The sequence below is a fragment of the Ascaphus truei genome, chromosome 16 (genome assembly GCF_040206685.1).
Source record: "Ascaphus truei isolate aAscTru1 chromosome 16, aAscTru1.hap1, whole genome shotgun sequence".
NCBI classification, from domain to species: domain Eukaryota; kingdom Metazoa; phylum Chordata; class Amphibia; order Anura; family Ascaphidae; genus Ascaphus; species Ascaphus truei.
Genome location: NC_134498.1, coordinates 27,877,252 through 27,901,710, shown reverse-complemented (window position 1 = coordinate 27,901,710; position 24,459 = coordinate 27,877,252). Strand labels below are relative to the sequence as shown.

The window sequence follows — 24,459 nt, the reverse complement described above, 5'->3', positions numbered from 1 at the left end:
AGGTGAACTGGAGGCCAAATACTAAAAATCAAAATTTAATGCAGCTTCATGCCAAACGAATACAAAAATAGGATAGCTCTAACGCGTTTCCCACCATAGCTGGCGCTTTATCAAAGAGTATTTCCCACAGGTTAAAAACAACCTTATATAGGGTTACTTTCGGCGGAAGAGCCGCAATCAGTGTGCTCAATCCACCGCCGGTATGAGAACAAACCGGCGTGTACCAAGAATTTACAAGAGACTGCCGCTCCCCCGTCAGGAACCTCCCAACAAAGGTGTATTACACATTTTAAAACATCATAACATAAACAAAGACATAAATAAATGTAATTTAACCAAAATCTCAATAAAAAAACTAAATATACATGGAGGGATGTGCGATTCTCAGAACAGCGTTAGAATGGATAAAAATAAGCTGAACTGAACTTTCTTAAATCAGGTAAATATGTTAACACAAGATTAACATTATTCCAATAGACCAAGCTGAAATACAATATTAATTTAGTCCTTTTAACCAAATATGGCAGTGGATTCATCAATCTGCATTTTAATATGTTATCTCTCTTCCAACCTAGACATAATTTCTAATAGATTTTTGAAGCACCGCTTTAGAGATTCACTTCTCTTATTACAAATACAGTACTCATACAGTACAAGATGCGAAGAATAATTCTGCGTCCACGCTGACGCTGACCGCGCTTGGCACTGTCAGCACAATCAATTGTAATCTGTCCGGCCATGCTCACATGGCGTGTGTGCGCCCATACGCTCACAGGCACTAGGTGCTTGCCGAGACAGATAAAATTGAATTTAAGGAGCGTTGAAGGGTCACAGGACCTCCTCACCCAATCAGTGCCAGTCACTGTTAGGCCATGCCTCTCCCCTCCCCCGGATGTTGCACGCCTGTTGTCCACCAGGGATCTAAATAGAATAAAGTGAGACTTAAAGAATACCATACTAGCTAGTGCAGAATACTACATTTTTGAAGTGGCAAGTAAGTGCAAGGCGCAGTCTCAGGCCTAAATTAACCAAGTGGTTTGCCGAGGAGTTGAGATTTTAGGCGAGACCTGAAGATGGGGTAGGATGTGGATTGGCGAATGCTGAGCGGGAGTGTGTTCCACAGGTAGGGCATCAACAATGAAAAAGGTTTGCGATGTGAGAGTGCTGTAGAGACAAATGGAGCAGAGAGGGGGCAGCCTTCAGCAGAACGTTAGGGATGACAAGGGTTATAGTGAGGGATTACATCTGAGATATAACATGGGGTAGAAGAATGTGGAGCGCTGTATGAGAGAAGAAGAATTGTAAAGTTAATGCAGCGTTTGACAGGGAGCCATTGAGAGGATTCCAGGAGGGAAGGAGCAGAGACAGACCTTAAAAGAGAATGCAGTTGGGAGGGAGAAAGGCTAGAGAGGAGAAGGTTGCAATAGTCAAGTTAGGAGATGATGAGGACATGCATGAGAGCGTGAGTTGTGCAGCGACAGGAAAGGATGGAGTCTGGCAATGTTGAAGAGGGAAATTCTGCAAGATTCAGCAATAACATAAATGTAGAAGGAGAGGGAGGAGTCAAATATTATACACGGCAACCTGCTTTGGAGCCTGGAGGAATGATCGTGGTAGTTACTGTGACAGAAAATGGAGCAATTGGGCCAAGTTTAGGTGGGATTATGATGAGCGCCGTTTTAGACAAGTTTCAGGCGACAAGTGGCCACCCAGTCTGTAATAACAGAGAGATAATCAGTGACTGTGGGCTAGATGTCAAAAGTAAGCTTTGGGGTACATATATTTATATATGTGTATATTATTTATGAACGTGCATATATCTGTATGTATACATATAAATATATAAATATATATATGTACACTGTATAAATGTATGCGTGTTATGCTATGTGTATAAATATGTGCATACATGTGTGCGCATGGGTACATTTGTGTGTGCATAAATATATATACACACACATATGTAGAGCGGAGTTTGGCGGTTGTCGCTGGCGCACATACAGTATGCACATGATATGTATAAAATTGCAGTGGAGAAAATGTGTCGTCGCTGAGGAACGGGGGTCCCTAGATGTCGAGGGGCCGAAAATCAATTTGCGGTTCAGGTTAGTTAAATACAAACTCCAGAGCAACGGGAACTGTCATCATTACTAAACCTCAACATCTGAGCAACGCTGCGTATTTCAATGAATAACATCAGGATACATGGGCAGGATGTTGATCCAGGGAGTCATCTGATTGCCGTTATTTGGAGCCAGGAAGGAATTTATTTTCTTATTGGATGATATTTCACTGTTTTTGTTTTGTTTGCCTTCCTAGGGATATAGGATAAAGTATCTGTCGTCTACATTTAACATAGGTTGAACTTGATGGACATTTGTCTTTTTTCAACCTTATCTGCTATGCAACTATGTAACTATGTAACGATGTAACGATGTAACTATGTAACGATGTAACTATGTAACTATGCAACTATGTAACTATGCAACTATGTAACTATGTAACATGTTTTATTACCTGGTCACCTTTTTTACATGCAACAAGCAATATTCAGACACGGTATCAAAAGTATTATTTTCTACTCGTAACCAAATACTTCGATTATGTACAGATCTGCAAAAGTCATTTTGTTTGCAAACCTAACAAGAGCAGGAGCCGCCGTGAAAGATCCCAAGAGATGGTCAATAAAAAGCACAAGTATCGAGTGGAAGCCACGGTCCGCAACGATATATTTACTTACAATAGATCAATATCAGAGGTGGCATATGGCTTTTTGGAAAAGAGGAATGAAACTGATGTATTCTGACCCTGAAGAAGCGAAATATTTTCAAACAATCAATCTAAAAAAACGTCTTACCTCATATTCAAGAGGGTAAGTAACTAGAAGCGTTTAAATCTCGACAATGGGTGAAGATGAACCGAACATCCCAGACTTCTTTCCACTTTAACATGTTCACCTGATTTTGGAGCCTTGAGATGACCTAGATATTCCCCGTGTTGCTGTTTTGATCGAACTTTCCAAAAAGTTTGAAAAAACAAAAAAGCCACAAGAATGTCACGTTTTCGCCAAAAGTTTTAGCGAAACAGCCCAAATTGTTCAAAGTTCACTATTGCGCCATATTTATAGTTGTAAAATAACGACTTCATGTTTTATTCATCTCATTCACTCGAATTTTCAAAGCAAAGTAATACAAATGAATGGAACACGCGATACTCATTGACTTTATAGCACTTAATAAACTTGAGGGGGAACTTTTAGAAAGAACCAGAACTTTTTTGCCGAATCAAAAAGGGTAAAATTCTCAAAGTCCGCTAACGTGTGCAAAAACTTCAAACATCTCTAGAGACGACCCTTCAGACCAATCCGGTCAAAGGATAGCAAAGCTTTGCTGCTTTCCCATGTTCTAATAAAACACTCCCATAAGTAATTGAGTCCAGCATACCATAACATAAGGGATGTTTGAACGTAAAGAACTGAGCTACTGATTGAGCCACCTGTGCTGATGCAGGGATATCCTGAAAACCAGACCTGTTGGTGGTCCTTGAGTACTAGAGTTGAACAGTCTGTGTTTACTAGAGATCTGCAAACATTTTGCCTAAATTCGTAAAATCGGACAAAATGGTCCGTTTTTGTCGAACTAGGAAAAATCTAACTTTTTCTAAAGTTTGCAAGGAGTAAATATCGTTAAATATGGGGTTGCTGGAAAGGAGAAAAAGAGGGGGGAAAGAGGACTAGAAAGAGAGAACCCTATATAGTAGAGTACCCATTAATTTACAGTACTTACCTCCCAAAACACTTGTCTATACAGCATTTGGAGAGATACCTATGAGCGCACCTGAGATACCTGGGAAATGTAAAAAATGCAAAAGTTAGCTCATTTGAATATGCAGATATGGTTATTTCCCAGGTATCTCTCCACGTGTTGTATGGATGAGCGTTTCAGGAGGTATATAAGTCAATGGGTCCACTACTAAATTCGTCTCTGTCTCTATATCATTTCGCTTCGACTTTATCAGTTTGGGCTAAAAAGTTTTATCAACCTTTTTTGGTGAATTTTCTAACTTTCTGAAAGTTCAAGTGAAACATAAGACAAAGCAAATGTGGGCACCTTTGCCCATCCATAACCCTTCCCCTCTGCCGCAGTTGGCGTTAAAGTGCCAATGATGTTGCATTCTCCTTTTGGATTTGTGCCATTCATTATATTGCACATTTTGGCCCATAAATTGTAGTCGCCACACTCTTGACTATTACCCCCTCCACCCCCTGGCTGTCCACACTGGTGCAGATGTGTGTGCCATCTGCAAAAGACACACTGATCAAGCAAGGAGCTAAGCACTGATATTACTGGGAATGCACGGGGAATCCTGATGGTACTTTGTATCCAGGCAGCAATGATTTGTACACATTGCTCCCTGTGATGCAATTATTAGTTGATCATGTATAGGCTTATTATAGTATGTGTATACGCACTGTACTGCACCATTTCCTGATTCCGTGTGCTCCAGCCTGTGTGCAGTGGGGGAGGTGCTAGCTGATCAAGCAGTGTAATTTTATACATTACTGAATCAGTGCAGGCGAAACCTGGAGGGACAAAGCATCATCTTGGCTTTAGACTGCATCGTAAGATCTGTCCAGTCCTCTCATCCCAGCCATGCTCTGAAAATACCCTTCTCCTGTATTTTTCCTTCATTTGGGTGAATGATAAAGTGATCTGATGATGGCTCTTGTAATGGAACCTATTAGCAAGTGGAGCCCCAAGCAAGTCGTGGACTGGATGAAAGGTACCGTATAATTCTGCATTTATTCTATTGCACTGGGTGTACCCAATCCATAACTATAGTTAGTAGTGGTATTAGCAGGAAAAGAGCAGGCTTCCCATATACAGTATATACAGTATGTCTCATAAGAGGGCTGTATAGAGGGTTGGATGGTGTGTAGCTGCAATACATGCTGGGGAATCCTGCTTATGGAGACTAGTGTGATCCAATGCAGCTGCGGCTTAATACAAGCAGAGGTGTATAGTACATGCACAAAAATGTAATGCTGCTTTGCTATATATAACCACGTTTGTATCTACGCCTCTTGGGAACATTGCTTTGGTTGTATCTTTTAAACAGAATTCAGGGGATATGATGCAGTGCTGGTACAGGGGATTGTATGCAGTTTCATTAGCAAATCCCATTCAAATCTAGTGGCACACTGATCTCCTCAGTCTAGGTGTCTGGGGAGTAGGATGTTAAAACAGGAGGCAGCCTTGTAGTGATCTTCCATGCATAATCATTGTGTTCAGCGTCCCTGTGTGTATACAGTATGCACACGTTTCACTGTCAAGTACTGTGGACAGTGCAGTCTTCTGCCATACATGGAAAATGCTATAGGAGGTGGAATCTTTTGGGGGAACACCTGAAACTCTTTAAAAAAAAACAAAAAAAAAACATGTATATTTGTATATGGATTTGTTGTGAGTAAAATAATGAAGTATCAGGTGATAATCTCTATTCTCCTTCATTGGCTGCATTAAATATCAGGGAGTAATTTCTATTCTCCTTCATTGGCTGGCTGAGTGCGTGGGACTGGGAATCGCTTACACTGTACCAGAATAAAATATGTTTTGCAGCATAAAAAAAGTGTTTAATAAGCAAAAGTGTTTAAATCTGAGTACCATTCGTAAGGGTGTTCAATTTATGGATCAACCAACAGGGTTATCTGCAATAAGATCTTTGACTATTATATATATATATATATATATATATATATATATATATATATATATATATATTTTATATTATATATATATTATATATAAATATATATATATATATAATATATATATACACACACACACACACACACACACACACACACACACACACACACTGAGAAGACTGTGTCACACTATAAATATTTGACTTTTACTGATGTTCAGTTTTCGTGCTAAGGACATCAAATCACACTGGTGCTAACCATCTAAATATGCCATTGTCAATCGGACACATATTACAAAGTGTGTTAATGAAGGACTGTCTAATTATTCATCTAAATTAAAATGTATCAAAGAAACACATAAACAACCACAGGGTGGACAGCATCTGTGGGAATGCCTTCAGCCCAGGTTGCTGTCAGCTCAGAAAGAAGAAGATGCTAATTATCTTAAACAGGTCAGCTAGGACTGAGCCTGAAATTGCTAGCTATGTGACAGGAATACAAGTTCACTGGACATTAGTTGAAATGAGACCAGACATTTAGGAAGTTTACAATGACAAATGGTCACTGATGCACAATATCACTGAAAATGTACAGCATTCAATACATATAGTGTTGCATCCAAAAGAGCCAAGAATCCATATACTGGTGTTATGTCAGATAAGCAACATTAGAATGAGAAGTAGAATTGTATTATTTTTTTCCGAACCATAATCAACTTAAAATGAATACTGCAGACTTTTTTTTCTGTGGATCTCTGTGGATCTCTGTATTAGATCGCACAGGGATTGCTTTTTCTATCATGTGAATTGATGTTTCATGCACTTAAGCATATTTCCGCTGTATTCCAATATCTCATGTGTAAAGCACTGCATCTATTGTTGGCGCTATATAAATAAACAAATATATACATACAGTATATACATTCATGATAATATTGTGTCTATTCAAATAACTATTCTTAAAAATGCTAAATCTAATTTATTGTTCCTCTGCTCTTAAATGACCTGCTGGAAAGCCCAGTGATGGTTTGAGTATGAGAAGTGCAGATGTATGTTAAAATAAAATCCTCATTAATTAGATTTGGAAACATTATTGGCATGTAACTTCTACAATAACAAGCAAAATAATGTACAGAGAAGCACAAGTAGAATGTCATTTTAATTATAATTAAATGTGGGATTATTAAAATGTGATACTTTTTGATAATTTGATACACTGTTCGTCATATTCAATTTTACAAATAATATTTTTAACCTCAAAATTAGACTTTAATATATGTATTAGGCATGTAATGAAATGACTTTGTAGTTATTGGTTCAGAGAAATAATCTAATGTCTCAGTTTTGTTCATTTTTACCCAGCAGTTTAATTAGATATACCATTATATTAGATTTTAATAAAGCAAACGCAATAAAACTCAGACGTGGCCATGGGAATCATTACGAATCATTAAGAGACCACTAATATTAAATGTTTCATCTGTTCATATGGTCAAGTTACACGGTCGGCATGTTATCTTATTGCATCGTGACAGTTTCTACTTCTATCAACAAAAATTTGTATATGCCAGGGGTGCTCAACTCCAGTCCTCAAGCACCCCCAACAGCAGCATATTGCTGCTTCAGCACAGGTGGCTCAAGCAGTCCCTGCTTCAGGAGGCTTTGATTGAGCCTCTGATTGAGCCACCTGTGCTGAAGCGGGGATATCCTGAAAACCTAACCTTGGGGGGGGGGGTGTCTTGAGGATTGGAGTTAAGCCCCCCTGGGATATGGCATGGACTGCAAATACTCAAATTGAAATAATAATTGAACAACGATTGTCAAGGGACTGGTTCCTCCCCACAAGAGTAACCTTGTAAACGTGGACAATATCAGGGTTTCCCAGCACTCCAATTAAAAATCTCAGTAAGTTTATTCAAACATTTTAAAAAAATGACAAAAATCCATAATTACACAAATACATCAAATGCTAGGTTCCTACCTCTGCCTAATGTTGGCGAGACGACGCAGAAGGTCAAATCCTGAATCATTTCAAAGAAAGAAAAAGAAGAAGAAAAACAAAAGAATCAGGGAGAGATAAAGGAAAAAAGAAAAAAAAAAGGATAATATTGTGTGAATTTAACATGTAGTATGTTCAGCAAATCGTGGTGAAATATTTGTGAACAGTGAGGTTGGTAATACACTCACATGGCGGGCCTAGGGCAAGAGTGGCCAACTCCATCCTCAAGGGCCACCAACAAGTCGGGTTTTAAGGATATCCCTGCTTCAGCACAGGTGGCCCAGTCAGTGGCTCAGTCAGAATGATTGCACCACCTGTGCTGAAGCAGGGATATCCTGAAAACTGTTGGCGTCCCTGGAGGACTGGAGTTGGCCTCTCCTGGCCTAGGTAGTAGGCACTTCGATAATGTGGAATAGCCTTGTTCAAATATTATGGGGTCTGAACCAGAAAGGGAATCTTCAACCAGAAAGACCTCCCTGGTAATAGTATGGCAAATATATTAAAATAGTGGAGATGATGAACTTTGTCACACTCTTACAGACATATAAAGGCTTGAACACGTCAGATGCGCGGTGAGCGAGGAAAGTCATTCCGCTTGTTGCGATATTTCCAGCATCTCTGGGGGTCCTGCTGGACTGATGGCATCTCACGTGACTTCCTGGCCTCCGCGTCTGTCTCCGAAATGGTTCCTCCGTCACCCTACTCATTTCGCAGTAGTTCCTGCTTCCTCGGACCCCTGAGGAATTGTATGTTTGACATACAGTACTATACCACGCGTGTCTTACTATTTCTTTGCCCGGTTTAAGGAATCCCGGTTGAATATTCTCTTTCTGGTTCGGACCCCTGAATACCTGAACAAGGATAGTCCACATTATCTTAGTGCCTATTACCAAGGTCAGGGGTGGTCAAGTCCAGTCCTTAAGGGCCACCAACAGGTCAGGTTATAAGGATTTCCCTGCTTCAGCACAGGTGTTTCAGTAAACAATTGAGCCACCTGTGCCTAAGCAGAGATGTTGAGGATTGGAGTTGGTCACCCCTACCCCAGGCAGGCCCATGTGAGTGTATTCCCTACCACAGCGTTCACAAATATTTTGCCACGATTTGCTTAACATACTACGTTATTTTACACTATACTCTATATTATTCATCACGGTATCACTTATTCCTGTTATTTAAACAACACGGGGTGAATTTAGCGCCTTTTCTGCTTACCCTTTGTACAAAAAAAACTAAAATAAGGCAACATACATCCATAATTGGATGCGAAGTACGGGAATCACCCTTGGGCGCACTCTTTTGGAAGCTGGGCATACAGTAAGTCAGATTCCAGAGTCCATCCCTAAACGTAGACATAAGAGAGAGGGAGAGAGAGGGAGGGAGAGAGAGGGGGGAGAGAGAGAGAGGGGGGGGGAAGAGAGAGAGGGGGGAGAGAGGGAGACACAAAGAGAGAAAGAGGGAGAGGGAGAGAGAGCGAGAGAAAGAGGGGGAGAGAGAAAGAGGGAGCAGAGAAATAGGGGGAGAGAGAATGAGAGATAGAGACAGAGAGAAAGAGGGAGACCGAGAGAGAGGGGTAGAGATTGAGAGAGGGGGAGAGAGACAGATTGAATTAAGACGCTAGGGACAATGGACCCTAAAGGTATGAATACAAACTACTGACCAGTCAGTCAGTCTTCTCATGAGTGGTAGATCGATGGGTTATTTGTCCACCTGACCAAAGTCAAGCCAACAAAGCTGGGATGTTATGAAGTTAGGTATGGGCGGGACAGAAGTCTCACCGTGCTGTCTGAGAGATCTAAGAGGTCACAATGGTCTCTAAAAAGCGTGTGCTTAAAACTTCTTCCATCTATCTCTCTAATATGTTTTTTGTATAAATACCAGATGAGAGGAGAAGAGATGTCAGAGTGTATTGCCGGTATCATTTCTGCTGGTGTTGAGCACATAAGAATATTGAATATGTTGTGTAATATTTTTAGACAGATGTTTGTACCTTTTTTTTCCATTTGTCTCTTTTCGCCTGTCCCGCTTTAGTCTTGTAGGGTTGTGTTTTGGTAAAACTAAAGCACTGTTATTTCTAAACAAAAGTAGGAACACTGTAGTAGATATGAAGAGTTGGAAGAGTTGGCCGACACTGCTGATATGAGAGCAGCTATATGTAAAATACGGAATAAGTACAACAGTTAAATTAATGGGTCTCAAGGAGGGAATTTGTCCTAATTTAATGACATGGGATAATTGACTTTATTGGCGTATGTTTACAAAACAATGCAGCTAATCAATGGGTTGCTCTCTGATGTTATATATGGTTGCTAGGGAGGGCAGTGCTGGATGTCTATTTCAGGGGTGGCTAACTCTACTCCTCATTATGAGCATATTCATCAAGCGCTGGTATGGGTTAGACCAGGGGCGGCCAATTAGGGCCACCAACAGGTCGGGTTTTCAAGATATTCCTGCTTCAGCACAGGTGATTCACTCAGTTGACTGAGCCACTGATTAAGCCACCTGTGGTGAAGCAGGGATATCCTGAAAAGCCGACCTGTTGGTGGCCCTTGAGGACTGGAGTTGGCCACAGACTGGTCCATTGGGAAGGTGTCACGTGGGACTGTAGGACGGTGCGAACGGAGGGATTCTGGGTGTGAGCGCTCGCACGCTCGGGCATCTCTGATATCGACTCCGCATTAGAGCAAGGCATATAGAACAGCATGTAGAGAGCAGCCATAAGGACCATATGAAGGGCCGTGTGAGGTCCGAGGCACTAGTCCAGGGTATTCTTGAAGTGTTCACCATAAGGTAGACGGATGAATTTGACGTTTATATGTTTATTTCAGAGGAATTAGGTTCTATAAAGGAGTTTGTTATTTAACCTGTCCTGATGATGAACCAAGTGTAGATTGTGAACAACTCATAGCTGCAGTTTTAATGCTCTTTGACCACAAAGGCTATGAATTCCAACCCCATGTTAATCCATCATGTTTCCCTCATTGATCCCTTCCATGGACATTCTGTAGTTCAAAGTTGAAGTAGCCATTGTGGTCCTGGAGGATACGTTGTACCCATACTGGTTAGCCCGCTCGATCTGGCGTTTCCTGCCATTGACTTGAATTGGAGTTACAGTAACACTGAATTGGGTGCTCTAACCCAGGGGTGGGCAACTTCAGTCCCCAAGGGCCACCAACAGGTCAAATGTTAAGGATATCCCTGCTTCAGCACGTGGCTCAATCAGCGGCTCAGTCTTTGACTGAGCGAATCACCTGTGCTGAAGCTGGAATATCTTGAAAACCAGACCTGTTGGTGGCCCTTGAAGACTGGAGTTGGCCACCCCTGGTCTAACCCATACCAGCGCTTGATGAATCTGCTCCTAAGAGCTCTTAGGAGAGAAAATGGCTCCCATATTTTTGTACCAGAAAAAAGTTTAAAGCCTGTTAGAGCCTTGGTACGATTGACCACTACATGTGGTCCAAGCTCCATCTCTACAAGCAGTGACCCCTGGAATGTAAGCCTCCCTAGCGCAGACTGCTACAGTATTCCATACCACATCCTGCTAGAAACATAGAAATTGATGGCATATAAGGGGCTTTTGGCCATTTTCTCTTATTAATACAAAAATAATAGATTCTATTGTACCACATCAAAGACCTTATTGGGTACTGACTAGCCGGCAGGGTTCCCTTGTGTGTGTCCCAAGCTTTCTTGACCTTGTTGCTGCCACAAGTGGTTTCTACTATCTACTATAGATATATATTATCTCTAACTGTGCACGCAATGTCTTTTATATAATATATACCCTGTTCACTTATAACCATGTACTATCTCTATCTCTAACTGTGCATGCAATGTCTTTTATATAATATATACCCTGTTCACTTATAACCATGTACTATTTGTCATCTTAACTCTGTGCCCAGGACATACTTGAAAACAAGAGGTAACTCTCAGTGTATTACTTCCTGGTAACACATTTGATAAATAAATAAAAAAAAAAAATACTACTCTTTCAGTACAATGTCCTTCCTCACATTTACAGTATTCTGTCTACAATCCTGCACCTTACAAACCCCACGCCTTGTGCTAGTGACTTATCTTGGAAGCTGCTTCAGTTCTGTACATGTTTAATTCTTGTAAGGTGGTTAATAGTTCCTAACCTATCCCTCCCCCTGAAGACGGATTCCTGTGATTTAGAGTCCGTTATTGATTTATGTCGTGTTTAATATGTTATTTTCACCCCCCAGCCCTTCCCAGAGTGTACTTATTAAAAGCAGCTCCACTAATGATGCGTTCCCTTTTACATTAGGTAAGAAACAATGTTTATGATAAAAAAAAATCGTTCTTTAAAAAGGTGTGGTTCCTAGTCTCTTTCATTATCCGTTGTGGCAAATCCACACCCATTCCTACTAAAGGGAGAATAAGGGCAGACATTGTAATTAAGCAATTATTTAAAAAAAAGAATGTTGATTCGATGCTAAAGAATAATCTGCTTTTACTGTATCTCAATTTGAACCTTAGTGAAAATGAACCCCTAGCTGAAATCCTTAAAGATATTGATAACTAACTGTTGTCATAGGGAAGGGGTGATCAACTCCAGTCCTCAAGCTCCACCCCCCCCCAACAGGTCAGGCTTTCAGGATATCCCTGCTTCAGCTCAGGTGGCTCAATCAGTCCCTGCTTCAGCTCAGGTGTCTCACTCAGAGGCTCTTTGACTGAACCTCTGATTGAGCCACCTGTGCTGTAACTGGGATATCCTGAAAACCGGACCTGTTAGGGGGGTCTTGAGGGCTGGAGTTGAGGCAGTGGTGGGATTCAGCTGGTTATCACCGGTTCGTGCGAACCTGTTCCTAAAATGTCACAAGTTCGCCGAACCTGTGCTTAATTCTCTCAACCTGTGCGGGGGCGGCGGGCTCCCGGCATCTTTCCCCCTGCATCTCTTCTCAATATGGCTGCGCGGCATCAAATCAAACGGGATGCCACGTCACGTAACCGCATCATCTGACGCCCATTGCTATGACATCTGCCCGCTACGTGGCGTCGCGTTGTCATGGCAACGTGGCGCCATGTGACACCACAAGGCCATATTGAGAAGATTTTCAGGGGCCAGAGCATGCTGGGAGAGGCCGCCCGCCGCCCCACTTCGTACTTTGAGGTCAGAGGGAGATCAGGGGGAGATGTGAGGGGAAGATCTAGGGGAGCTGTGAGGTCCCCTGGGGGAGATGTGAGGGGGAGATGAGGAGGATATCTAAGGATGCTGAGGGAGATTGAGGAAGATGTGAGGATGATGAGGGGGACTGGGGGAGATCTGATGAGGAGGACTGGGGAAGATCTGATGAGGGGGACGGGGGGAGATCTGATGATGAGGGGGACTGGGGGAGATCTGATGATGAGGGGGACTGGGGGAGATCTGATGATGATGAGGGGGGCTGGGGGAGATCTGATGATGATGAGGGGGACTGGGGAAGATCTGATGAGGGGGACTGGGGGAGATCTGATGAGGGGGACTTGGGGAGATCTGATGATGAGGGGGACTGGGGGAGATCTGATGATGATGATGAGGGGGACTGGGGGAGATCTGATGATGATGGGGACTGGGGGAGATCTGATGATGATGATGATGAGGGGGACTGGGGGAGATCTGATGATGAGGGGGCCTGGGGGAGATCTGATGATGATGATGAGGAGGACTGAGGGAGATCTGATGATGATGAGGGAGGCTGGGGGAGATCTGATGATGATGAGGGGGAGAAGCTGAGGATGGTGATTTGTCGCTATGAAAGGGCAGTAAGGTGAGAGAGAACCAGTTGCTAACATTTCTGAATCCCACCACTGCGCGCAGGAATCATATTACCAGTTGTTGGCTGTATAGAAACAGGTTTTAAATGTATCAAAATTAAAACCAGATAGTTTGTATGTGTTATATATAGGAGAAGACAGACTAACAAGTAAATGATGAGCTGCACAGTGGTAATGCCGCCTGGTTCATACACACACCCAGAAGTGTTTCTCTGGCAAGCATACGCTCAGTCACGACATCTCAGTGAAGCGTTCGTTTCTAATGCAGCTACTGGGTCAAACGAGGCATCAATAATTTACATTCTACTCTATTATAGATAGTTTTGCATTTCAGACAGTCCCATCCTGGTTTGTGAAAGGCATTGTTTATACAAATAACATCCTACTTTGCTTTCAGTTTCTTAACACAGTGCAGCTTAGGAAGGTGAAACATGGGTTGTGTGCACATATGGATAAAATGTGTTAAAGGTTTGGAAATGTCAAGCACAACCCTGGCAACCAATATGAAATCACCCAAATATCACACACCCTATTCTAGAATTTATTGATGGAGAATATCTTTGGTCATATGCAGTATAAACATATAATAATAATAGTACTGTAGTAACTTTATTTCATATAGCGCTTTTCTCCCAATGGGGCTCAAAGCGCGTCACAATTACAGTATAGCACCCGGTACACAGCACATGGGAATGTTACAGACACAGTCCCTGCCCCGTGGAGCTTACACTCTATGATTTTGGTACCTGAGGCACAGGGAGATAAAGTGACTTGCCCAAGGTCACAAGGAGCCAACACCAGGAATTGGAACCAGGTTCCCTGATTCAGTGTCCACAGTCAGTGTCTTTACTCACTGAGCTGCTCCTTTTCACTATATAGCTGCTATATTGCTGTAGGTGGCTGGAAAAATATAATTAGTGGTAAGCTTTAATACTTCTTAATGAGCCAGAGAATAAAGGCACAAAATACACTATTTCGCCTATGCAAAAATCTCTTGTTCGTCCACTATTTGAAATGATTATACATTCATAAATTCCATATTATATTGACATGATGTGTCAATATGCCATTACGTGTAATTGAATAATAATACCCAATAGATGATGACATTGCTGGTAGCCATCTTGTCCTATCCTATGTGATCAGCAACTCTGGGCTACTATCAATCAAAAGTAAAGTTTCAGTGGTGAAATTCTGCTCGTCTCCTTTATCAAATTTTTTACCTTGTCCTCCGAAAACATAACGGATTTTGACAAAAGTCGGACCAGGGTTTTAAAGTAATCTCATCCCTTCAAGAAGCCTATATGAATGTATCTCTTAAAATGCAACAGTATTACCCTGCCCCATAGCATTTCCTGGCAAAGCAAAAAAGCAGAGTACGAGTTCAAGGAAAGCCATTGTAATATGTGATCGCGGGCACACCATCGGCATAACTACTGTTGGATCAAAAATGCTGTATCACAAGCCCAAATGATCGGGGGCAGAGAGAACCTTGAGAAAGCACCATTTGATGTGAAACGCGTGGGAGGAGATTTTTTTGTGTCTGTTTTGTTATTTGTGTCATATTTTTTATTATGTACAGTAATTTAATAAATCTTTTTTATTTTTTTTTGCATTTTATATATATTTATATATATATATATATATATATATATATATATATATATATATATATATATATACATATATTTATATATATTTATATATATTTTTCTTTGGGTCCGCGGGGCCACCGATCCTCCGCTGTTTTCTTCCATAGCATTTCCTGCTGGCTTTATTTTTATTATTATTATTATTATTATTTGTTTTAGTGTTAAAAATCATGATTTTCTTAATCTCTTGCGTCTGAGGTTACCATGGAAACATTTAGATTGCATTGGGCTCTGGAGACTCCATTGTGACCTCTCAGACACATAATATTTATATTTGCTGAACAAACCGCTGGATAGTAAAAAGAATGCAGCATTCAGCGAAACTACTCAGGGCTTTATGTATCAAGAGGTGCGTGTGCGCCGGCGCAGTGGCGTCAAAACCTTTGCATTGATTTCTGTCGGAAATCCTGCACATTTATTACGTGTATTTCTACTCTTGTATAATTTGGCGCACACTGCCTTTGTTTTCTGCGCTAAGAAAAAAAACTTACGCCATCTTTAAAGGGACGGAGAAAGGCAGCGCAGAAAACAGTTAAGAAGCGTAACGCACATTCCTTAATATACAGACCTGCGCCAATGTGAAAATGTAACGCCGCCTTGTACCACTTTCCTGGATGTTTAAGATGACATTGAATTGCAGTGTTTCACAACAAAACGTATTATCAGCGACACAAGGAGAAAGCAGCACAAGCTGCGATATATAGGCATGATCAAATGTAAAAATCTAACGAATATATATTAAAAAGCAATGATATGTAAACCATAATTGTTAAAAAAATATATAGAGATTTTAAATGATATCTTAAATAAATACATTTATGATATAAATAAAATATAAATAGAACAAAAACAATATATATATATATATATATATATATATATGCAAATATAGCTGTATGCTCATCTGCATGTCTTAGGCAGGTCTGCAACCCCGCCTTATATATATATATATATATATATATATATATATATATATATATATATATATATATATATATATATATATATATATATATATATATATATGTACTATATATACGTACAGTATTTGATATATAGTAAACAAGACAACCAGCACTCCAGTAGTTGTTGAAATGGACTGGTGCTAGTCCCATATAATAATATTGAAGATACTTAACCATCCGGAAGAACAGCACAGCATAGACTGCACACAGTAGTCACAGTAGTCACAGTAGTCAATTTTCAAAAACCTGTATTAAAGAACAGCACACAGATCGACGTTTCGATCCCCACTCCACCATTATTTATACACCTCTCTCCCAACAACTTCTTCTTTACCCCTCAATAAAAAACACCCACACAAATCCTCTATTCACACCCTCTATCTACTCCTTCCTGCTGCTGGGGATCTCCCCTAAGCCTGAAGCCAGACATACACACCTGATCTCACCCACGCCTCCCTGCCACCTCTTCCCCTGTAAATGGTGTTAACCTTTTCATTTAACACTAACCTTAAAACTTGCCCCACAAATCAAGCATCCCAATAGCTTGCACTCAGGGCTATTGTCCCACACTCAGTCACTCCTACCACCCATTGTGGCCAAGCACACCCATCTACAGCACTTATTCCCTCACCTGCTGTCTCTGTAAGTTTCCCCTCAAACCTCTTAGATTGTAAGCTCTTCGTGGCAGGGATTTCCTTTCCCATTGTCTGATTTTTGCTGCACTTACTGTATTATTATAATTCCCTGTACTGTATTCTTTGTGAAGCGCTGAGTACACTTTTGGCGCTATATAAATAAAGACATACAATACAGGTTTTTGAAAATTGACTACTGTGTGCAGTCTATGCTGTGCCGTTCTTCCGGATGGTTAAGTATCTTCAATATTATTATATGGGACTAGCACCAGTCCATTTCTACAACTACCGGAGTGCTGGTTTTCTTGTTTACTATATATCAAATAAAAAGATCACTGATGAGCACATCCACATGTCTTAGACAGGTCTGCAACCCGGCTTTTCACCATTATCACCTAGCATACAGTGCTTCTACTGCAGCAAGGGATTCTGGGAAATTACATGCAAATGAGCACACCGTGTCACCTTTTGCCTGAAATCAATTTTTAAATGGAATCCCTGTAAGCTAATGCTCGCTGTTAACACAGCTTTTAAGCACAGCATGGGAATCAGATGCAAGCCAGAGAAACCATTCACAGACATGTTTCAACTTTAATAGGTCTCATCAGTGTGAGGTTGGTTGTACTACTGGCTTTGCAATTTAATTTTCAAGGCGGTAGGATTTGCCATCACATTTTAAGTTATGGTGGGTTTAAAAGGCAACAAGAAACCTCCACATATATATAACAAATAAAAAGATCACTTGTGATGCTAGGTGATTGATAATGGCGAAAGGCAGGGTTGCAGACCTGTCTATGACATGTGAAAGTACTCACAAGTGATATTTTTATTTGCTATATATATATACACCGGTATATATATATATATATATATATATATATAAAACAAGCAGCTAGCACTCTATATAATAAAGTACAGTGGTGGTGCTAGTCCCATAAAGAGTAGAGTTTTCCACTGCCCCCCCCCCATGTTGGCAGCCTTGCGAGACCCACCTCTATCTCACACCCCTACCCTTCCCCCTTCCTCTCATCCCCATCTCTCCCCCTCCGTCTTTCAAATTCCCCCCTCCTTGTCTCACACCCCCATATCTCGTCTTCCCCCTCCCTCTCTCTCCCACCTATCCCCCCCAAAACACACTAAGTCCCCTCTGCAATACAATACCTCCCCCTCCACAACACACATAATAACCCCCCTTCCCTGATACAAACCACACACACCCCTCTTGGTGGGAGGCCTCCGGTGCCGCAGTTGGGCGAGCGTACGCGGTTTTGTGGGGCACCCACCGGTCTGCAGCAGGGGAGAGAGACCTGCTGCAGCTAGGGAGAGTTGGGCACCGGCAGCAGGACTTGGATGTTGGGCCTGACCACCAGCCGGGCCCGAGACACCTCCCCCCCCCCATCCTGTTGGCGGCCCTGGTTGTGCATCATTAATACAGCGATTGTTAATGTAGCAGAGCGTGATGTATTTCAGTTAAATCAATGCTGTGTGGGCCCGTCTGCCAGTAACAAGGTTATCTCTGTATCTGTAACACAGGCAAACAGGTTTGTCAGTGAACAGCCCTTAGGATGATGGAAAAGGCAAAAAAGGAACTAATTTCACAACCAAATGTTATTCGTTCCCAAACTAAATGTAACCCAGTGAGTCTGCTCCGCTTGTTGTAGATGGGCATGTTCTTACATTTAAAATGCATCAACCTTCTCCTTTTGTCACTCAACTAGTTCAATAAAATTTTTGTTTCAAATAATGGGCCGTTACCGAAATCTGTTCCAGCGATAAACTTTTATATATTGCAATCCAAATGAAATAAGCTGGAAAAGGCAGTGACTGTAACTCATCCGGAAGTGTCATACAAATGTATCTGAATGTCGCTGAATACATATAACTTACATTATGGAGAATCAGAAAATACACAAATTAGTATAAGTGGCGTTCCCCAGCCCTCCAACTCTTAGTCTCCACCAATATTTCTGGGTGGGTTTCCCTACCCCCTCTCACTACCCCCTCTCCCCCAATTTACTGCTGATTATCTGCAAATAACCAACATAGGCCCACTATCACTAAAAGTTGATACATTAAAAAAAAGGGTGTTATCTATATTCAACGCAATGCAAACGGATTCAATTGAGGAACTCACGTGTATTACCTATGCAGATGCTCTTCACTAAACTCCAATACCTGGGGATATCGGACTATTACCAAAAAAATATTGCACCGGTAGGGAGGGTGGGTGATGGGTGTAGTTGCCCCAGGGTGGGTGGTTAGGCCTCCAGGGGGTGGGGATGGCAGGAAGGGTCAACCCATTCATTACCTTAGCGGTTAGCCATTAAGGTAATGAAGGGGAGGGGGGGGGGTAATTCATGTATTTTAATATTGTACATGTATATTTTTTTTTATTATCGTTTATCATTGATTGCCAATGTAGCTATCTAGGCACGCACGTACTGTAAGTATTGATATAGGATAAAGTATCTGTTGTTTAAATTTAGCATAGGTTGAACATGATGGACGCATGTCTTTTTTTCAACCTCATCTACTATGTAACTTTGTAACTATGTATTGTTGGCGGTTTATAGGGAGCCTACTTACAAACGAGCATGGAGCATTCACACACCACTCTGATCTGGGGTATATGATACACTGTAGACAATTGAGGTCTTCTATGACTTCCCTTATATATATTTAATTTAATTTTATTTTTCACAACAAGTACTTATATCAGTGCTGTACAGCACCTTGGCATCCTATTGCCAAACCACACATTAGTGGGCTACTATATACTTGGGTACTCTACCTGTTATTACAACAGAGACCATCTTACACAGCTACAGTATAATATAGCTGATATGATTTAGATTGACTAAACAGGGACCCTACTGTATCATAAGCTGACATAGTATCACAATATTGTGGTATATCTGATCTGAACAACAAGGTCACATTGAGGTCCTAAGTCCGGTTCTTATAGCGTCATTTAGGTTTTAATATATATAGCTATTTTTTCTCCATTGTTTATATTAATAAAATTCATTAGAATAGTGTTTACTTAGTAGAGTTTGAGTACTACTGATAGGGATTCTTTTCTGCTCTGTTCATGTCCCCAATTCATTTTAGTACCACTCTATTACGTTGTTATATATATATCTACATATTAGCTGAGCGGGGGCTGTTCTCTGTTAAGTAAAGACACAGACTCTAAAAACAATGACACTGAGTGTGAAGCAGGGAACCCTGGTTCAAATCCCGGTTTCAGCTCTTGGATATGTCACTTTATCTCCCTGTGCCTCAGGCATTAAAAAAAATAGATTGTAAGCTTTATGGGGGAGAGACTTGTGCCTGCAAGAATTCTATGTACAACGCTGCGTTCACTGTTAGTACTACACAAGAAAGAATTATTATGAGACACCTTTCGGTGCTGGAAGTGCTAACTGCACGTTCTACTGAAGGAAATGGAATTAAAGGGAAGCCAGCCTATTGGGTTATTTTCATCCGAAATTCCCCTTTTACTTGAATGGGAAAGTTTGGCTGCTTTGGCGGGTATAGATTTGGTGTTTTAATGTTAGATATTCCGCCTCTAGCCGCTGTTACAGTACAGAAGGGTACGCTCAGCATTAAAAATACAGGGACCTGAGACGCAGAATGGGTTAAAATTGTGCATTTTGTTAACCTCACACATTAAAAAAAACAAAAAAAAAACACAAATATAAATTAATTCAGTTGGTAAACTGATTAGCTGTTTTGCATTGATCCTGTTCAAAGTAATTATATGTTTAGCAGGAGGAATTTCCTTAGCAAGTAATTCCCTGATTTCAAGCTGGTTCATATGGGGGGGAGGAATGGGAGGGGGAGAGGATGACAGAGAGGGATTAAGGGAATGAGGGAGAGAGACAGGGAGTGGGAGAGAGAGAGGATGAGAGAGAGGAGTGGGAGAGAGAGGGTGAGAGAGAGAGACTGGGGGAGGGGGGAGGGAAAGAGGGAGAGGGTAGGAGAGAGAGGGGGAGACACCGGGAGTGGGAGAGAGATGGAGTGGGGGAGAGAGAGAGAGACAGGGAGTGGGAGAGAGAGGATGAGAGAGAGACGGAGTGGGAGAGAGGGTAAGAGAGACAGAGGTAGGGAGTGGGAGAGAGAGACAAGGAGTGGGAGAGAGAGAGAGAGACTGGGAGAGGGGAAGAGGGAGAGTGAGAGAGGGAGACAGTGGGAGAGACGGAGTGGGGGAGAGAGACAGGGAGTGGGAGAGAGACGGAGTGGGGGAGAGAGAGAGAGACGGAGTGAAAGAGAGAGGGAGAGGGAGGGAAGGAGAGTGTGTTAGAGACTGCAGGGCGAGGATGACGTCAGTGGGCCTCTTAGGATTCAGAGCACATACAAAGCTCAGGCTAACCCCTTTCAATCTTCTTGCTTTTCATTAAATCACTTCCTGCTTTGTATAAACATGTCAGAAACAGTTAATCTCCCATATCTATGTAACATGTAGCAGCAAAATATAGTACATGCAAGGTACAACATAATAAATCCATTCACAAGACAGAAGTATATTTGCTGCAGTGCCTAATAATAGCCCTTTTCTGAATCGCATTAGCTTTTTTTTGTGGGCTCTATAAGCAAAATGCTTGTTCATAAAAACAACCAGGGAAACAGTTGTGCTGAGTGAATTTCTTCAGAAATGGGTGCATCCCAGCGTACCTCGTCTTCCAGAATAGGCGTGATGGTTTTCTCCATAACACTTGTTACTCTGGGTGAAAATAAGACATAGGCCTAATTAAAAATGGTTATATTTAATGATAGAAATCTCATGATGCGAAGACTTAGGTCTTAGGGCTTTTTTCTATGACATGCGATGAGGCCAAGCTTGCCTAGTGCATGGAATTGCGTTACTTCTGAAAGGCTTTCCGTAGGCACCCTATAAAGTAAGGGCCTTAAACCTATGGAATACGTTATTTTCAATAAAACTATTTTTATTTTTTATTTTCTCTGTGACTATTTTCTTGATCTGGATGTAAATAAAAAATATAAATGTAAATGAACAATGTAACACTTATTGTATATAACACTTTATATGACACTCGCCTACTGCGGGCTAACATATGAGGGAGAGGGGGGGGAGAGAGGGAGAGAGAGTGAGATAGAGAGGGGGAGAGATAAAGAGAGGGGGAGAGAGGAAGAGAGAGAGAGGGGGGAGAGAGAGGGTGAAAGAGGGAGGAGAGAGGGGGAGAGGAGAGGGAGAGAGAATACCAAGACAGACTGACATCAGAGGGCCCGGCGTGGGACAGAGAGAGGAAGAGGCCTGCAGGTGGGGAGAGCTGGGGCCCGGTGGCAACTGCTTTGTCTGGCCACCGGGACTCTTGTCCCTTCTATCCCCCACCTGTCAGCGGCCCTGACTACACCCTCCGTGTTTTATCATAAAAGAGACTACCCTGTATGGAATAATGAAGGCTGCCGTTTCAGAGAACAGCCAAGGGGCAGGAAGGTGCCTTATAGCCAAAGATTGCTTTCTAAATATGGCTCACTGTGTATAAACCAAGCGGTTCACACAGTTTACATTTCATCTGCTCAGAAACCGCCAATAGCTTAAGTAGTAGTTCAACCACAATTGTAAATACATATATTTGTCACAATGTTCTTCTTGGGGGTTTTAATGGCTGTCTAGTAGGAAGCCACAACTGTTGACATTGCAGCTTTCCTTTAGCCCCCTTGAGATTTAGAGGCCATTTTAAATTCCACCACACCAGTAACTGCGCGGTTTAGTATTCCAAGAACCCGGGGGTCCCCAGAGCTGTAAATAAAGCAGCTCAGGGTAAACGGAATTCAAGTGATTCGGAAGCCATGTTGTCAGTCAGGATCCATTTTGATTTGTTAGATGGGTTATAAATCCATTGTGAAAGGAAATCGTGACAATCTGCGGACTTGTATAAATAATAACAAGTGAATTTGTTTATAGAACATTTTGGGTACAAAATGGAGCCCATCACGATTATAGGCTTTGTGCCCAGACTTTTCCAAGGTTGAGAATATGTCATTGTTTTATTTTCTTTTATTATTGCTTTACACAAACAAAGCCATGCATAGGTTAATCTGCACATTAAGAAATCTGTTTTTAGAGTAGATACGTCAGAACAAAAGATACTATCGAGCGATCAAGAATGTTCCGTTCTCCATCTATAGTATGTTATAGTTTGGCCTGTACCTGTAGATGAAGCTTAGTGTTATTTTTCCTTATGATAAATAAATGAATTGCCAAGAGATCTGATTGTCAGATATTTAATTTGAAATTGGCTAAGAGGAAGCGCATGATTACAAATAAAGGAACAATTATTTTCACAAAACTCCTGAGGACCTGCTGGTTCACATCCTGTAAAAAAAAAAAACATATATTAAAAAAATGAAATGGTCTGTTGCATTAAAATAACTAAACATCAGCTGGAAATGTGAACCATTACTTTACTAATGGGTGGTGATTGCATTAACAATTCTAACATGGTGCTACATAGAAAAATGTAATTAGCATTTCATATCCATATCCCTATGAATTTCATTAGCATTACATGTCCTAAAATACCTGTGTTTCCGTTGCACATTCAAATGCATCCAATTCCTGATTCATTAATCATTCATATTTGCAAAGCATTTTGAAAGTATTTAGTTTGTTGGTTCTTAGAGCAGGTATTTTAATAGACTTGCCAATTACTCCTAGGAGTGTGAAGACCCAGACTGTATTGTGTATTCTCATTTGCTAGTCTGGGTAAAACAATAATTGTAATTATTATAATCAGGGACGTGTGAACTTTCCGCCTGCGCTGGCAGACTGAATCTTCGCTTAATGCTAAAAGTCGATGTCCATTGCAAGGTTCATTCGTTTCAATTACTTTTGCCTTGAAACTATAAAATAATAATAATAATAATCTTGGAGCTGCTGTTCCCCCCACCATGAAATAAATAAAAAAATAATAATTCAACAATTTGGGCCGCTTCGCTACAAAATGTTAGCGCCAAATGGTCGATTTCAATTTTCACAGGTTTTTCTAATCGAAACAGCGGCAAAGCAAATCTCGCCAGGGCCGCTTATCTTTAATTATAACTGTTAATTTGGAGTATTTAGGCAAATACTAGCTACAAATTAAATATGACACAATTTGATAACCTACATATTTGGTAATACTGAACGTATTGCTATTGTATATGACAATTTGTTCCTGTATATAATGTTGCTGAGTTAGTTACCTTTATCCAGCATTATAGGCTAAAGCTGGAAAATTCCGGGCATTATTGAAATCCCTGCTTTTTGATTGGTTAAAATTCTGGGCATTATCCAATCAGTAATGGCCCGGACTTTTTGGCACCCTGCCAGGTTTTTCAGCCAATCAGCTTTCAGTTTTCATTCACAAAGAATGAAATTTGCTCTTAGACAGGGGAGGTGATTGGACAGAAGGCACCAGCAAGGCACTGACTCCTCCCCCACCCTGCCTACAGAGAGCTCCGCACAGGAGAGTGTGGGGAAAGGTTTGTGTGTCTGTTGTGTGTTTTGTGGGGGTAATGGGGGCCAGCAGAGTGTTTTATTGGTGTGTGCCTTCTGTTGGTGTGTGTTTTGTGGGTGTAGAGGGGGCAGCAGAGTGTTTTATTAGTGTGTGTCTTCTGTTGGTGTGTGTTTTGTAGGTGTAGAGGGGGCAGCAGAGTCTTGTTGGTGTGTTTCTGCTGTGTGTGTTTTGTTGGTGTAGAGGGGAAGCTACAGTGTA

The 24,459-nt window shown here is 41.3% G+C and overlaps 1 protein-coding gene across 5 annotated transcripts in view; it reads left to right on the top strand.

Annotated features, from left to right (window-relative positions):
* Positions 1 to 4,382: 4,382 nt before the first annotated feature.
* The window catches only part of LOC142467326 (connector enhancer of kinase suppressor of ras 2-like), a 497,579-nt gene continuing 477,502 nt past the window's right edge, over positions 4,383 to 24,459 (top strand). For all 5 annotated transcript variants that reach the window (XR_012788363.1, XM_075572875.1, XM_075572877.1 and 2 more), the window contains exon 1: positions 4,383 to 4,782. Coding sequence is in view for 4 of the 5 variants with exons in the window: in XM_075572875.1 (XP_075428990.1) it covers positions 4,716 to 4,782 (67 nt within the window). In the remaining variant the exon portion in view is untranslated. The remainder of the gene's footprint in view (positions 4,783 to 24,459) is intronic.